At 42.4% G+C, this 18,183-nt stretch overlaps 1 protein-coding gene across 1 annotated transcript in view; it reads right to left on the minus strand.

The window, feature by feature from the left end:
* pcloa (piccolo presynaptic cytomatrix protein a) overlaps positions 1 to 18,183 on the minus strand; it is a gene marked incomplete at both ends in the record, with an annotated part of 57,547 nt that overhangs the window by 20,752 nt on the left and 18,612 nt on the right. The window contains 5 exons of the mRNA XM_083934940.1: positions 439 to 486; positions 1,950 to 4,023; positions 5,443 to 6,980; positions 7,324 to 11,398; positions 15,103 to 15,300. Coding sequence (XP_083791066.1) covers positions 439 to 486; positions 1,950 to 4,023; positions 5,443 to 6,980; positions 7,324 to 11,398; positions 15,103 to 15,300 — 7,933 coding nt within the window. The remainder of the gene's footprint in view (positions 1 to 438; positions 487 to 1,949; positions 4,024 to 5,442; positions 6,981 to 7,323; positions 11,399 to 15,102; positions 15,301 to 18,183) is intronic.

Raw genomic sequence — 18,183 nt, forward strand, 5'->3', positions numbered from 1 at the left:
AAGAAAAGAAAAAGAAGAAAACAAGGGCCAGAGAAAGTTAATTTTCAACTCCTTGTGAAATGGGGAATGTCAAGCAACACATTTAGGGTAAGGTAAAATAAGCAGAAAGAATGTAGTTTAAGAGTGAATAAAACAGTATAAGTACAGTATGTATAGTTGCAATATAAACCTATAGTGCAGTAATATTTTATGAATATAAATGTTGGGTATGTAAATATTTTTGAATTATTCATTACTCCAATTGTTAGAAAAGTGAACGTGTTTCTAATATTTGTTTGAAGAATTGTAAATTAAAGTGGTATTCATTTTCCATTTTACAAGTGTATTTAGCCTGCCCAACATTTGGTCATCATTTCATGGTGATGTGCATTTGACTTGTGGTGTAGGTTAATATGTTAATAGCTAATGGATAACTAGAGAACTGAACTAATACTCTACCATTGGTTGCATCGTCTCTGTTCAAAGCCATCAGGGAATCACTTAGGGCTGGAATCAAGGCAAATGGGTTTACATTGCAAAATGATGGGATCCATATGAATTTATTCACAAAATGTTATTCTGTATTCAAGACAACTCAGAACTAGGATTTTTAAATGTTCAAACCAGAAAGATAAACAATGGTACCTCTATAAGAAGCTGAACTAAAACTGTCACATGTTGCATCCCTTTCCATGAAAACCCTGTCTGCAGCTTGTAAGTTGCGTGGGACTCCATAAAATATACAAATTATTGCGATAAAAATGGTTGACACCATGACTGGAAGAGAATCATCTGCAATGTATTGCTTTTATTATTGAGCAGTAAACTGTTACTGTTACTGAGTTACCCCAAATGTTATATCCTTGCCTGAAAAAAACCCTTTCCTTTCCTTCCATTTTTTTAAAACTATGTCTTAGAGATGACAGCTCAGAAAACAGTATGCTTTCAGTAAATAAAATAAATAAATAATGAAACAGAATGTTTGCTCAGCAAATGTTAATTTAAACAGTATTCTTGTGTGGTTGTCTTTTTTTTATCAGATTGTTTCCTGTTTAAAATAAAAACATATTTAAAAAGCAGTGAAACCTTTAGAAAATAAAATAGAGAAACTGGACAGAAAGGTAAATAGGCATAAATGTATTCCATGCGACATAAAACCCCTATGTATCAAACACATACAAGCAAATATTCACGACAAGACATGCAAGTCAAAGTTATATTTATTACATACATATGTATAAGTGTGTTGAAAAATATCAATAATGCTTTAAATTATAATAATGTTATTTTCTAGGAAGGTCATAATATTATTTGATCTTGCCTTTAGTTTGATATCATAATTGAACCCACAAATATATTAATAAACATATGATGGGATAAACCAAAATTATCCACTATCCACATTACACATCAACTATTGGAGAATCCAAAAATATAATTCATGTACTATTAGATATGCTATTACAATATGTGCTGTTTTGAAGCATAACTGTAAAAGAACTGGTTCATCCGACAGAATTATGTATCAATATGTATGTCTGCTAGTGGGGGAGGCACTTCATCAGTGTATAATTTGCACTACATTTTCTACAAAATAATAAAAATTCAGACTTCCACAAGTGATTAGTTGCTTTTTGAAGAAGGAAACCTTGCACATAGTGTGTAAGAGAAAGTTAGACTGTACAGTGGCATGCAGTTAACTACTATGGGAAAATGGAATGCAGACACAGCGCATGCATAAGATACATTCAAGCACATTATAAGACATCGAGCAAAATGCACGAAGGCATGCATGCACACCAGATCCCAGCTGATTGAACAAAGTACTGACACCAAAAAACAAACAGAAGATACATTCACCAAGTTAAGGTTAATACAGCTAAATAGTATACACACAAATAGACAAGACAAACCATCACCAGACACATTAAGTAGGAAAAGAGTGACAATTTGACAAGTCTGTTTTTTACCTTCACTATCTGACATGGTGCCCTGAAGGTCATCCAGCAGCACATAACCCCTACCCCTGGTTGGCTCTTCCCTTATATGTTGTTGCTGCTGCTGGGAGTCCTGCAAGGATAGGCAGGAACCAAACTGATCCCTTGAATCAGCTGAGATGGGCGGAAGAGGTCCCGCTGATGCACGGGCCATGCCCATAGGCTGTCCAACAGGACTCAATGGACTCTCTTCCTCAGAGTTCTGGGCCACTATGGGTATTCGTCCACGGCCACTTTGCACAATTGGAAGGCTGGTGGGTTTGGTGCGACCAGAGGGGGTTTGATAGCTTGGTACATCTCCAGATGTTTCACCATCCCCTTTAAGCCTCAGTGAAGAGCTCGAAGGGTCTCTTTTGATAGACAAGTCGAGGCCATAGCAAGATGTGGGCCTGGATGAGGGTCTTGAGCGACTACCACTAGGATAAGCAGAATCCAAACCTAAGCTCTGGCCCAAGTTTAGTGACCCAGCAAGGTTGGCACCCAAAGTGGACCCCAGGTATTTTTGTTGCTCTGCAATATTCTTACGAAGGCCAAATGTAATCTCATCTTGCGAGAGCCGGCTGGATCTTACTGATGCGCTGGTAGACCCAAGGTAGCTGTTATAGTCTGTCTCCAAACCTCTGTTGTCTGTAATAGAGGAATACTTGGAGGAGATCTTAGGATCTAATAACGGAGTCTTGTGTTTTTGGTACAACATCGAGGCTGGGAGTTGTTTAGCTGCCTGCTTCTCTAGAGTAAGTCGGCTGATGCTGTACTTGTCTGTCTTTGGATAGTGTCTTTGGGAGTAACTAGAAATGCTAGAGGTCGGGGTGTAGTAGTGCTGGGAGAGGCCTGTCAGTTGTTCAAGATTTTCTGTTCCACCTGTACTTCTCCTAAACTCTTGCTTGAGTTGCTGCTTCAGGAGTTTCAGTTCATAAGGTTCCTCCATTGTATCTTCTTCATCAGGGGTCTTTCCAAAAGTATGGAGTCTAGAGGTGGATCCCAGATAGTCAGTAGACCCCAGATCTGCAGCACTCCTACGCAGCAGCTTCTCTGCCTTGGCCAGCTCCCTCTCAGCCAGACTGTAAGATGAAGACAGACCTGTGGAGCCCTTTGCCAGTTCTGCAGCATCTTCCAGCAGCATGTAACTCCGAGGTGTATGGTGATCTACATCTGTATAATAGGAATCAGAGACAGCTGACATGGGGCTTCGTGCTATACTTCCCACCTCCAAGGCTCTGAGGTCAAGGTGGTTGCCATATTTGTCATACTTGACTCCCAAGTAAGCTGATGATGTGGGATCAGGCTGGCGGCTAATGACATCATATTTAGTTGCATCCAGCTCTGACAAGAGGGCTGCTTGTCTGGCAGCTTTCTGCTGCAAAAGGAGCATCTGGTGGTAACTCTGCTGCTGGGAGCTAGTAAGCGAGGGGACAGAGGAGTAGAGAGAATGAGATTGGTAGGTTTGGGGAGTTTGGTAGAGAGGCTGCTGGTATTGGCTTTGATTGTATTGGTACTGGGAGTATTTTCCATACTCATGCTTGGTTTGAGGTGGAACAAAGTCATCCAATTCTGACTGGGGAGCTGTCCTGGGACGTTCAAGACCATGACCTTCAATCTCCTCATCTTCACCACTTCCACGCCCACCTCTCGTCTCTCGGATGTTACTAACCTCACTGTCTGACATGTAGTCTCTGTCCTCTGCAACACTCTGTAAATAGGCCCTTTCCCTCTTCTCTCTCTCCTTTAGTAGCACATCTTTTCTACGATTAATGCCCATCTCTAAATACCTAAGCTTGGCATCAATCTCTTTCTCCTCCTCATCTAACTCTGCTTGTCTTTTGCGGAGCTTGGAAGACTCACGCTCCACCAGATCTAGCTCACGATCAATGTCTTGCAGGATCTTGGCACGTGCCATGTTGGAATTGCGGCACATTCGTCGGCGAGCCGAACCAGTGCTGTATGCTGTCTGCCCGCTCGTTGTTGATTCTTCCTCTGACGGTGGATTGGGGAGAGTCCTCTTCACCTTCTTTTGAGTGCCGGTTGGTGTACCACCTGAGCCTTTCCCCTAAAGGGACAGTAAACAAAAACTGATTAGGACTGTAGGAATTCAGAACAGTCAAAAACAGTTTTCTTAATCTCCAAAATAAATGAGTCAGGTGCTTATGTAGCCTCCCTTATGTAGCCATTTGAAAAATTATTTCCTCTTAACCACATAACTCTGAAACTCAAAATGAATCTGAGATAATTGCTAAATTTCGCAAGATTTCAGTTATAAAATGAAAAGAGTAGAAGTAGCAGGTCACCGATTCTAGACTCTCTATAGTGTTAATATAAAGTCATGACTATAAATTATATATAACATAGTATATTTGAGTGTATGAAAGGTTATTAAAAAACACACCTTTTGTGCCTCCCAGTAAGATATCTGTCCCTGCTCATAAATGTTACCTACTACTCACTGAATTGCATATGCGTAAATTTCGTTTCAAAAGAAGTCATTTATTCACATTAAGCCTCTATGGATCTCTGAGCATTCAGTATTTTCCTGCAAGCTCAGCTCATTTTCCATCATTTTATGTATGTATGAGATTCTCAGCAGTGAATCGCCCAGGCAGAAAACTGAAGACTTCCATGCCCCACGAGTGCCGAGGAGGGGTATGGAAGAGGAGCAACATACTGTAGGATGTCTGAATGGATATGAGTAACCTCTTCAGTTGTTTTTTTTACCACCCTTTGTGTATATGTTTCCCTGTGTATATCCACAAACCTAAAATACATTACAGCATGTTTGTTTTCATAACACACAATACAGTATTATGGTAGGAATGCATGACATAATTCTTAATGTTAAATAAAGCTTAATTTAAGCTTTTACATATAGTACATCTTGGTATAAACAGGTAAGTCTGCATTGCGTAACTTTGCTCTCTATAGTCAGAAATTGGTTTGGTTCATCCCCTGGGTTAAGGTCACACCAATGTACAGGATAGGAACAACAGCATGGTACAACATTAAGTTCAATGAATGGAGAACCAGGCTGAGATACTCTATGACTACACCAAGATCTCTTGGTGATGAAGAAAAATGGCAGCAGTATTTCCAGTACCAAACATGCATGTCATACAGCTTAGTGTGCAAGCTTACTCATGCAAACATTAAGAGAACATGCAAACTCTTGCTGTGGGGCAGGATAGCAAAACACTGATCCATCATGTCACAAATGATTGTGTTGGTGATGCAAGACACTTCTTGTATGTACTTAACATACTAAATATTAATTCATATGTGAGTAAAACAGTCAGATTATGGTAGCTGGAGCTTCTACAAGGCTATTTAATGAAAGAATAGGCTAAAGTCGGACATACCTCGTCAGAAAGATCGAACATTATTAATCTAATGTTTACAAAAACAAATAACATTCTTAGCCAGTGCCTATGTTCTCTCTTAAATCCACATCAGTTAATGTAATACATATACTACTCACAGTATAGCTATCACCATACTGGGTGCCAGATGTTGCCCTTTCTTCTCCTGTTGGACTCATGGGCTTAGGGTCAGACATGGATCTCTGCATGGCTTTTGGTCCCCTGGGACTTGCTGGAGAGGCATTTGATGGATCCGGACTTCCTCTTAACTTTTGTGGGCTTGTGTCACCCAGTGATTTCTCATAGGACACAAACTCAAGGGATTTACTAGGGGATATACAGGGGGATATAGGGGAATATAGTACGTTGGGAGATTTAGGAGGGGCTTGAAGCGTAGAGGAATCAACTTTGAGGTTAGGAGATTGGCCTACTTCTAAGGGGGTAGGTCGTTTCTTTGGTGAGATTCTTTCAGAGTCAGACAGCTCCATCCTGGTGTCCATTCTAATGTTCCCCTCTGTATCTGTTTGTATTGAAATCTCAGTATGGGCTTTAAGGGACATCTCTGACTGCCCACCCCTATCACCCCTGGCAGTGCGTGGCCGGCTTTGCCGGTTTCTGGTCTGAGCCTCCCATTCTTCTTGATCCTCATCGTCAGTCTGCACACAACTATCAACACTCTTTTTAGCAGTTCTCTTTTTTCTCCCTGCTGTATAAGCTTTGCTGACTGTTTCATCCTCTTCATCTGTCTGGCACCCACTATCTGTGATCTTTCGCGAGAGCACTGTGCCATCAGGTCCTAAGACAACGGCCTCCTGCACTCCATGCCCTGGTATGTCCCCACCTGGGTACATCTGACGAAGTTTTTGCTCTTCCAGTTGCATGCGCAGTTGCTCTTGGAGTCTCTGAATCTGTTCAAGCTGCTGCTGTTGCTGGGCATAAGTTTCTTTCTGCATCATAAGGTGAGCCTGTCTTTCCTCTTCTTGTTGGTTCAGAATCTGCTGCTTCATGGCCTGTAGCTCCTCCAGTTCCTTCTGTACTAAAAACTGTTCATGCTCTCTGAACCGCTGAATTTCCTGGCGCTCCCACTCTAATTCCTCAGCCAAGCGCTGTTGCTTGAGTTTCTCCATCTCTAGCCTCTCACGCTCTGCCTGATACTGGCCGTCCCCAGGAACCATCGGTGAAGACAGAGCCTCCAGTGAAGCAGCTATGGCCTCCAGGGATGCATCAGTGTAGGTATCAAGGGATAAAGAGGTTGTTGCTGTGGCGATACCAGCAGTGCTACCTCCTCTAGAGATCTCAAGATTGAGTGGGGTATCTCCTTGTTCTTCTGTTGCAGTTGTGGAGATGGTGGAAAGGAAACTGTGGGACCGTGTAAGTGGCAAGTTCTGGAGGTTGGACAGGGAAGGCATGGTGTCGCTGGTATGCATACCTGATAGAGTGTTGTATGATGTACTAAAGATGGACCCAGGTTGGGTAGTAATGGCATAAGTAGATGGAATTGGTGCTGCAACAGAGGAATAAACCACCCCATTCGATGACCTCAAGACACTGCTTGTACCAAAGAGTGTACCAACAGCACTTGTGACTCTGGCTTGGGAATAGGGTGGGATTGTCATTCCTGCGTAAGTACCTTTCTTGGAGTAGTCAACAGCTTCACCTGTCAAAAGTCAAAAATATCAGTTGAGTCCAAATAATACAGACTTTTTCAATATTGAAGCAAGCCATGCCTGATTCAACTAATGAAAAAAGGTGGAAAAGGGAAAAAAACTCATGTTGAGAAGTGCAACAAGTATAAATAAGATTTGCAGTACAGTAACAGCATGCAGGCACATGCAAAAATATTACGGTGAAAGGGCAAAAAAAGAAACAAAAAAAAGAATTGTCCATGCAAAAGAAAAAGAAAAGCAAAAACAAACAAAAAATGCCATGTTAGCCATGAATGAGTCGAGGCAGTTCAAAGTGACATTTTAGTGATAGGTCTGCAATGTCACTGCACTGACCTGCATCTGAAATCTTTGCTGAGGTAAGATCTACTGCACCCTCTGTGGTATCACTGAAATTATAGCTGTTCTTACTCTTGTAAAAGAACAGGCCAGCTTCTGCTAAGTTAGTGTCTGACATTGACGGTTTAATTCCACCAAACCCTCTCATGCCGTAAGGTGTTCGGTCATACTGGTAATGGTCATCACGATATCCAAAACGATCTTCAGGCAAGGGAGTGGTAGGTTGCTGAGTAGTGCAGCTTCCTGCAAATGGGAGCTTGTACACAACATCACAGCATACAACTCTTTTCCCTGCAGTCAGATCCACTGGTTTTCCATCATCGTCCGTGATTACAGCTGTGACCACTTCTGTAGAAGCAGAATCCACTGACACCATAGTGTTAAATGGTTTTGTTGTGCTAAGGTCAACAGCTCCTGCCACAGTGGTTGTACCTGTTAATCCATTGGCAACACAACTTGCAATACAAGTGGGTGCAATAGTGACAGGGGTTGCCTGGAAAGTTCCTCCACCCGTGCTTGATCCAACTGAGAGGTTGATAGGGATCTCTGTACCAGCATGAGTGGAGGGCTGAAAATCAATTGGTCGATATATAATTTGAGAAACAGGCTCAAATGCTTTGTTTTTTGTTAGCTGAAGGGGCAATGAAGATACTTGAGAGGTGTCTACATTGTCACATTGCTGTATTGTGGCTGCACAGGTGACAATGGTGATACTATCAGTCATTATAGAAACTGTGGATGATTCAGCACTTAGGTTGACCACAGGTGACTGCACTGCACTGTTTTGACGATTGACATCAGTTGCAAATGACTGACGTCTTGAGTCTGTGCCAGCGGACAGGTCCACACCATTCATGTCTGATCCTGGGTCCAACTTCATAGTCCTAAGATCTACCACCTCAGTAGGTAAGATGGTCTGTCCATTCTGTGCTGGCAACTGGGGCTTAGGTTTCTCCATCGAGATTGGGACACCATTTGCCCTGGGAGCAGGCACCGGTGGTGGTGTCCTTTCATGAACAACAGAGACAGTGGTCCTCTGGACTTCGGTGGTGACCACTTGAGAGATTAGGTTAGGCATAACCACAGGTGGCTGTGCCGAGGCAGATATCGCCTCAATTATGTGACAAGAACTAGATACATGTTTTTCTGGGCCACAAATCTCTTGACTTTCAATGGATTCTGTGACTCGTGTGTATGCCAAAGGTACCCTGGTTGTTTGAGGAGGGGTTGGTTGTGGACTCTGCTGTGGATAAGATTGAGACTGAAGCTGGGGTTGGTAATAATTTTGGGGCCGAGCTTGGCGTGAAGGAGATGCTGGGCCAGGGCTTGAAGGAGCTTGAGTTGAGACACTGTCTACAGGAGAGCTGGGCTGAGATGGCAATGTGATGACTACATATGTATCACGAAGATTGCTGGCATATCTTGGAGAAGAAGGCGAAGATTGAAATGGCTTGCTCTCTGAAGAAGGACTTAGATTCAGGGCTATGTCAGTAGGACCAGTGGGAAGTACAGTGGGTCTTGTTGGATGTGGGGCATGGGCCGGTGAAGAAGGCTGTGAGCCAGGCTTTGGTGCAATTGGTGGTTTGACACCATGCCCTGGTCGGTGGCTATCTCCAGTCCCTGAATGGGAGGATGGCTTTGGGGCAACAGGAGGGGGAACATGAGGCTTGTACATTGGTGTAACTGCTTGTCTTGTGGGCGGTCCTTGGGCTGCAGTCATTACCACTATCTCTGGCCTGATTGGAGTTGCTGAAGCCTGAGGTGGAAGTGGAACTGGAGCTTTTCTGGGAAAAACAGTAGGTTTTGGTGGGGTCGGTGGAGGCAGTGGTGGTGCAACAGGTACTTCTGCTTTTTCCTGAGAATTAGCTCTACGCAGGACGCTTGGCTTGGGGGGTATAGGGGGGGCAGTTGACACTACGCTGGGAATACTGGGTGTGTACTGAGGGACTGTGGGCAAGGGTGATACACTGGCAATTACAGGGGCTGATGTTCTTGGAAGTGCACTAGATAAATCAACAACATCAGGCTGGGATTCTGCGATTGTGGTGTGAGGTTGTTGAACTGATGTGGAAGATGGAGGTGACTCGGAAAACACTGTTTGAAGCTCAGTTTCCATAGTTGTTTCTGATACCACAATTATATCCCCTTCCTTTTTGATAATACTCTCATCATCAGAAGACAACTCTCCTGAGGAGCACTGTGTCACCTTTAAGTCTGGAATGGGGTAGAGTGCCTTTATAGATGCTTTGGCTTCCACTTCTGGCTCCTGCTGAGTTGGACTTGTTCCAGGAGTCAGCACTCTTTTAATTAGCTCTTCATATGCAGTTTCAGCATCCAACAATGGCTTCCCATCTTTGCCTAATGTTACTGTGCTGCTTTTAGAGAAGGTATTCTCAGCAGGTTGTAACACAATTTCTGGGGTAGTGCTTTGTTTTTGTGGCTGCATATTTTGATATTCCTGCTCCAGCTGCATGAATTCCTTTCTCTTCTTTATCATGTCTTCATAAACTTCATCAGGTGATCTCAGTGTTTTGGGCTGACTAGGAACCACAATCTTCTCTGGCTCCCCCAGATCAGCTGTTGAATTGTCAATAAGAGATGCATAGGCATAGTCTTCAATAAGCATGCCTCCATAAAGGGACTCTTTTCCCGGTTGGATCTCGCCCTTGTCAAGTGTTGGAGACTTAGCCCTCAGCAGTATTTCTTCATAAGCCTCATCAGCAGATTTGAGAGTTTTTTTCTGTGGTTTATTAGTATTTTGATCATCTGTTGGGGAGTGAAGAGATACTGACATGGGCAGTTGATAGGTTTTCTGAACTGCTGCGATCTTTGCGGCATTGATTTCAAAACCTTCAGAATCAGATTCAATACTGGGGGAGAAATCAGAGCAGGATGATCGTCTGATTTCCTCCATCTCAGCTTCTTGCCTCAGTTCCTCTGTTGGTGAGGCATCTTCAATGGGGGAAAGATTGCTTGATGGTGTCTTTGGACGCTCTCGCCTCCTCTGGGCTCGAATCTCTTCTTTGTCTTTCTTGGATTTTTTCCCAGAGCCCTTTTGTTTTTCTTGCTCCCTTAGCAGTTCCTCTTCTTCCCGTAACTCCTCTTCCTCAGAAGAGTCTTCAATGGTTGGCAGCATTTGACCAGGTTGTCTGTGTTTTGCCTTTCTGTGTTGTTTACCTTCACCAGAACGGATATGGCTGGGACTACTACTGTCACTATCTTCATCCAGTGATGAAAGGGATGTTGGTGATGTCCCAGGAGTGAAGCTGGATGCATGTAGACTGGATGAACCCTCACCTCTAGACCGATCATCTGGAGAGTCAGTAAGGCTTTCCATTCCATCATCATTAGGTGTACGCATAGGGCTGGTGGTTGAATTTAGCTCCATAGTTTGGAATTTGCGAACTCCAGTGCCACTCTGACGCTCCTCTCCTTTTGGTTCTTGCTTCTCCTCTTGGTCTATATCAGGTTTATCCACTGAGCCACAGAATTGCTTATCTTCTTCATCATCTGGACTTATAGTGCTTTTCTTGGTAAGTCGCCTGGCTTTTCCTAATGTACTTCTCTCTACAGCCTCTGCTGTCTTTTGTTCAGTTTGTTTCTTCTCATTTTCTCGGATCTTGCGCCGGATTAGGTTTTCCTCATCAGACGGGGAAGCATCTTCATTCTCACTCATTTCCATTATCTGTTTTCGGATAAATTCCTCATCGTCCCCAGACATTGGGCTTTCTTTACCAAAGCTTTCACTGCTATCATCCAGGGAATCTGCCCTGACATCCATGGGCACAAGGAGCTTTTTCTTTGTGGTACCTTTGGTATTCTTCTCAGAAAGTTCTCTGTCGTCCTCTGAGCTTGGTGAATCAGGTGAGAGGGGAAGCAGCTCTAATTTACGTTTGGTCTTTAGAGTGTCTGTTCTTTTCCCATCATCCTCTGGTTGTGTGCTTGCCTGGGCCTCAAGAATGGGAAGGACTGTGCTTTCCAGCTTGGCTAGGTCTGACGGGCTGGTGGGACTGCTGTCCTTGGCAGTTATTTCTTTCTCTCCAGGCTCTTTCAAGGTCTCCACAGTTTTAACCTGTTGATTTGAAATAAGACACAATTATTTTATTTTTTTAACCACAGAGGTTGCAATTAAAAAATTAAAATATTCAAACTTTAAATTTTCTAGGTTGTTAGATGTGAACAATGTGTAGGTGCATTAAATAGTTGTAAAAAAAAAAAAGCATTTTTCTGATTCATGACATAAAATGTAATGGCAGCAAAACCCGGTCATTAAAGTATATTCTCAATATCTGTTTGTACTAACTTTAAGTGCAAGCTTTAAGTTGACAGAGTGTACAGAATAACATTTAAATCATTATTCAACTACAGACATTTCCTGGCATCCACATGTAACTTAATACATTTGTTAAATATAGCAGAAATAAAGCAAATGATGTAATCATATCATCAACTACTACTTGTGCTAAATACTATAGTCACCTCAGCGACGGCATCTTCATCACTGGGTTTTCCCAAAGGCTGAGTTACAGTCTCTTTTTTTCCCTCCATGTTAGTTTTCTCATCCTTTGGGCCCTTGTCCTGCTCACTAACTACAGACACTGGGATTTCAGGTTCTGCTACAGGGACTGAAGCTACTGAGACAGACACACCTCCATGTTCAAAAGCTGTCTCTGATACTTCATCCTTAGTTGATATGGTTTTATTTCCTACATCAAACTCTGTAGTGTTGTCCTTGTCACAGACTACAGTTGTCTCTGATACTGAAATAAGTTCCTGGATGTCTCCAGCAACAGGTTGTGACTCAACTTCTTTTTTGTCCATTTTCTCTTCCTTCCCTTTGATTGACAGCTTTTGCTCTGCAACTTTCTCAAACAGTTTCTCATCGCTGACTGTCAGAGCCAACGTCTCTCTCTCTACTTTATGTTGATTTTCAGCAATACTGTCTGTATTCTGTGAACCAGCTTCAGGCTCTTCCTGAATGACTTTCTCCTGACAGGCTTTTTCGCTGACTTTTGCCTCACTAATGACAGCTGAGGATGACACCATCTCTATACTTTGTATTGTTTCCTTGTCAGAGATCTCACCTTGCTCTTTAGAATCTGGAGTTGGGGGAACAGAAGCTTTCTCAGATTTATCATCTGCTTTTAACATTGAATCCATAGATGTTTGATTTTCCTCTTCCTGTTCTCCTCTCTCTGCATCGGCCACAGGCTTTTCTTTCTCCTCTAACTTCTCTGGCGCTGATATTGTCTCAACACAGCTTTTCTCAGCAGGTGATGGCTCAAACTTTGTTTCTGGTTCTATTTCTTTATGTGTCTGTATCTCTGGTTTGGGGATTTCTTCAGTGACAGTCACAACTGGCTCTTTTGCTGTTTCTGATTCTTTCTTCTCTATTAAAGTACAAACATCATCTGTTTCAATAATTGAGGATGCTGGACTTGATTCAGCTTTACCAACATTCTCCTCCAGAGGTTTCTGGTCATTTGCCTTCTCCACTGCCTCTTCAAAATCTTTCCCTTCAATAGCTTTAACCTCAGTAGACTTCTCTGCAGCTGCATTCTCCTGAACTCTCTCCTCTTCAAAGGCTTTGTCATTACATGATTTATTCTCAATTCCTGCCTTCCCAAAAGCTCTCTCCTCTACAGTTTCTTTTTCTATATCTTTTTCCTTAATATTTATTTCTTCAGCAGGTTCCTTCACTGTTTTCATCTTAAGTGATAATTCCTCATCAGGCATTTTCTGCTTTTCCGTATCCTCTTCAATAATAACTTTTTCAAAAACTATATTCTCAACAGTATTCTCTTCTATTGCTTCCTCCGGAACTTTGGTTTCTCCTTCAACCAGAGCAACAGGGTGTGACATATCTGCTGCGTCAAGTAGAGTAGGCTCCTCCTCTTTTTCTATGGGTTTATTTTCCACTTCATTCACCTGACTTTTCTCCTCTGAAGCTGAGACAGGATGTTGATTCTCTACAACTGAAGAAATATTAGATTCTGTACATTTTTCTGGCTCCGGTTTTAATTCTTGCTGGGTCTCAACAGGTTTAGGGAGCACAACATTGTCAACAGGAGCTATATGTTCTGGAACCTCAGCTGCAGGAGGAGGAGCACCTTCTCTGAATACTGGCTTCTCTATTGTAGGTTCTGGTTCTACCTTTATTTCTGTACTAACTTCATTCATGACATCAGGTGCTACACTGGCAGCCTCAGGCTTTTTAGTGATGTCCGTTTGCTCCACTTTAACAGCTGTATCTATTGTATCTGATGCAATAACTTCATCTATCTGGGCTTGTGCAGATATTTCATGCGGCATATTTAACAGAGAAACTGGGTTTGAATGTGCATTTTGTGTTTTTATGATTGTATAACTTTCCTCCTCTGAAGCTGAGACAGGATGTTGATTCTCTACAACTGAAGAACTATTAGATTCTGTACATTTTTCTGGCTCCGGTTTTAATTCTTGCTGGGTCTCAACAGGTTTAGGGAGCACAACATTGTCAACAGGAGCTATATGTTCTGGAACCTCAGCTGCAGGAGGAGGAGCACCTCCTCCGAATACTGGCTTCTCTATTATAGGTTCTGGTTGTACCTTTATTTCTGAAGTAACTTCATTCATGACATCAGGTGCTACACTGGCAGCCACAGGCTTTTTAGTGATGTCCGTTTGCTCCACTTTAAAAGCCGTATCTATTGTATCTGATGCAATAACTTCATCTATCTGGGTTTGTGCAGATATTTCATGCGGCATATTTGACAGAGAAACTGGGTTTGAATGTGCATTTTGTGTTTTTATGATTGTATAACTTTCCTCCTCTGAAGCTGAGACAGGATGTTGATTCTCTACAACTGAAGACTTTTCAGATTCTGTACATTCAGATTCAGGCTTTTTAGTGATGTCTGTTTGCTCCACTTTAACAGCTGTATCTATTGTATCTGATGCAATAACTTCGTCTATCTGGGGTCTCCCACCTGGCTTAGCAACTTCTACCTCTGTTATAGTGTCTTCTTTTTCATTTACAGCTGGTTTTGGATCAAGCTGAACAGGAACTTTGTGTGGGACTGCTTGTGGGATCAAGGCAGGTTCTGGCTCAACTGAATTAGTTGTCACTTCTGGAAGCTTTTCTGGAGTTGGCTCTACTTTCTCATTAACTGTCAGGGGAGCTGCAGCCTCGCTCTGAGTTATCTTGGGATTTGGCTCTGTTTCTACCTCAGCCGGGACGGTTGTCTTGTCTAAACCTGTATTAGTCAATAGATTCTGTGTCTCTCTTTCCACATGGGGAGCAAGGTCCTCTGTCGCATTCTCAGAGCTACTCTGTTGTTGACCTGCTGAGATTTCACTGACAGATGCACTCTGTGCTTGTTGAGCATCACTAGATGGCCCTGTTTCAAAGTGAGTGCGGTCCTCTGCTGCTCTCTCAGAGCTACTCTGCTGTTGCTCAACGGCACGGATTTCACTGACAGTTGCACTTTGTTGATCAGCATCAGATGGCTCTGTCTCAGGGTTAGGGCAGTCCTCTGCTATTTTCTCAGAGCTGTTCTGCTGTTGCTCAACTGCTGGGATTTCAGGTACACTCTCAGCTACACTCTCTGAAATTGAAACTTGTTGTTCAGGGTGAATTATAGGCTCAGACACTGGTTCAGCTGTTAGTGGTTGTTCTTCCCTTGACTGTAGTGTTTCCTGAGGGGTGCTATCAGGAGGAGGGGTAATATCAGAATGAGAGGAATCATCATGAGGTGAAATGAATGCATCAGGTGTGGGAATGGTTTTGGACACTACCTTGGTATCAGGAGCGGGTGGGGTTAGGTCTGCTGCTTCTACTAAAGGTTTGCTATCTACAGCAGCAGGGGCAGGGGTGGAGGAGGGAGCGGGAGCAGGTGGTTGCTTCTTTGGGGAAGCCTTGGCTGGAGCTGGCATGTCTCCCAGCTGGCCAGACATGGCTCGTTGGGTCTGACAGTTGAGGCAAAGCCATTCTTTCTGTAAGACAAAGATAAGAACAAATACATATTATTTAGTTTGCTGTGATATGCTTTCTGCCGCAAAATTAGAGAATAAATAACTGCCATTAATCTTTCATACAGCATACTGAATTGCCTGGTTTCAATTGCACAAAATTACTTGACACTTCTGATAAATCCCCACAAATAATTATTATTGGAAATGTCTTCTTTTAATGTTAACAGTTATGTGAAGCTAAATCTTTCTATGTACTAAAAAAGGCCACTGGGACAAGGAAACAATGTAACTTCTTCTATTTCAAGGGAATGTTTTACATTCATGGGACTTAAGAGACAGGCCTATGCATAATGCATGACAATGGGACAGGGGTTTACCAAGGCATGGCAGAAAGGGTTGGGTGGCTTGTACAGATATTTCATGTAGCAGACTTAACAGAGTTTAAATGTGCATTTTGTGTTTTTATGGTTGTATAATGTGGTACGCATGCTTTGAGCTGGAAATTAAATTCCTTACAAACATTCAACACTGAAAAAAAATTACTTATCTCCATGGCTTTTGTACAAATCAGTGAACTGCAACTTTTTTTCCCAAGACTCTGTGCTCTCTGACCTTATTTAGTTTCAGTTACACCTCAATTCAAACGCTGAGGCATGCACAGGTCAAGTAAAATAATTTGACAGTGCTGTTTATTCTTTAAGTACCATCATTTTATCCTTGAAATCACCTGGGATATATAGTTCTTATCCAAATCTTAACAATAAACAAAAACATTGCTGAAACAGCTGCTCTAATCCGTCACCTCAGAGCTCTGCTAAATCTGTTCTGTCGTGGCAATCTCCTTATTGTTGTATATTCCCAGGTACTTACTTAAACACTGGGCTCTAGAGGAACATACCAACACCAAAGGCCCTTCTCAGGGCTATATCTCAAGAGCTGCAGCTATTATTGTAGTTTAAAATCCAGTATATCTTTGCTTTAGGTGGTAATTAAAGTGTTTATAAACAATCAACATGTTGGGATTTGAGGAAAAAAATACCATAGCTAAGAACAGTGAAAACACACATACACACATACTATTTAATGTGGGGACACTAGACCAGAACATGTATTATGGGGACCACAGACACAAACACTAATCTGTCTCACACACCACTTGCAAGCACACACACACACACACACACACACACACACACACACACACACACACACACACACACACACACACACACACACACACACACACACACACACACACACACACACACACACACACACACACACAGTATTCTCAAGTCAGTATGTTTTCAACAGTCCTACTCTGACGTAGACACACATTTCGCCGAGTGATCTAACATTCCTTTGTGACCTTACCCCCACCCCCCACTCTTATGAATGCCTTCACCAGGCTTAACAGCGGGGTTTATGCTATATTCATGTTAAGCCATGCAGCAGACAAGCCACCCCTCTCCAAGTACAGAAAGAAAAAGAGAGACAGGAGGATGGAAGAAGAAGACTGAGGGGAATGTCGCAGCAGGAAAGTCAGGCATGAGCAGTAATATTGCAGTCCATGCCTACGCTGTAGTGATGACAATGACAGACCTGCACACATCTCTGTGGTATATACCCAAACATAAAATAAGGTTGAATTGCGACTCACACAATCAAAGAAGTAGTAACAAAAGATATGATTTTAATATTTGGAAGGAGGGAAAGAAATATAGACACATGGAAGGTGGCCAGTGAAAGAGAAAAACAACATACAGAAAAGCCAGTGCTAAGGTTTGCTGACATCAGTGAGTTACAGCCCCTACTCGATCGAAATCCAGTTAATCCTCAGACATGAAGATGGACACAGCACAGATGCGAATGCTTCTGTGCGTGTGTTTATGTGTCCTATCAACATCCGTCGCTGCTGGAAGGACTTGAGATGGGAGTTTCTTCAGTTTGATGGCTCTATCAGTTAAACCAGAGACCAGGCACTGTGAGCTGGAGAGATGGTGGCCAGATAAGAAAAGATGAAAACCTTCAGTCAGACAGTTGGTCAGCCTCAGCCACTTCAGCGCCAGTCATCACCAACGTTATCAACACATCATTACAGGAACACTTAAAGCTTTTACTCCCCCTTCAAAGACACTTCAGTGTGTTTCTTATAGCTACCTTGCAAAACTAAATCACCCCTTTTTAAGTCATTTGGAATAACCTTTCTGTTAAAGCAGATATGTTACTTTAAATCACTACTGCTAAGTGGCCATGTCCAATGTATTTCCTACTGAAATGTCGTACAGCCATTATCCAAGGCCATCTGGTAATTTATAGTTTTCCTAGCTTAATTTAAAGTTACACAAGGTAAATTTGGCAGCTCTGACTTCAACACCCAGAAACCAATATCATTTCAGGTCTGTTCACAAAGTGAGCCTTTGTTTACCTTTCTATTTAGCTTGGATCACTCTATTACAAATATACAGAGGGATGGGAAAAGCCCATAATGCCATGCCAGTTTTACTACATGCTCTCTCTGTCGCTGCTAATTAGGAGTTTTTCAAATAGTACTTTAATAATTAATTTTATCAGTACATTAGTACATTTTTTTTTCAAGGACAGTGTCACTTTGAGCTAAATGCTAAAATGTCGAGCTTTAGCAGAAAATACTGACCAGTTTTACCATTTAAGTTTACTGTGTCAGAATACCACCAACATGTGCTAATTATCACTAAACACAAACTACAGCTGTGGCTGAGGGGGATGTAATTAGTTCTACATGTACTGGGCAAGCAACAACCTGCGTGGCTGAAAAATTAGACCCATGGAAGTGCTAAAAATTGCAGTTCCTGGAAGGACACCTACCCTTAATGCATGATTAAGGAGTGACAGGAAGGTGATGTCCTTCAGCAGCCAGGATTC

Source organism: Echiichthys vipera, assembly GCF_963691815.1.
Source record: "Echiichthys vipera genome assembly, chromosome: 20".
In the NCBI taxonomy this organism is placed as follows: domain Eukaryota; kingdom Metazoa; phylum Chordata; class Actinopteri; order Perciformes; family Trachinidae; genus Echiichthys; species Echiichthys vipera.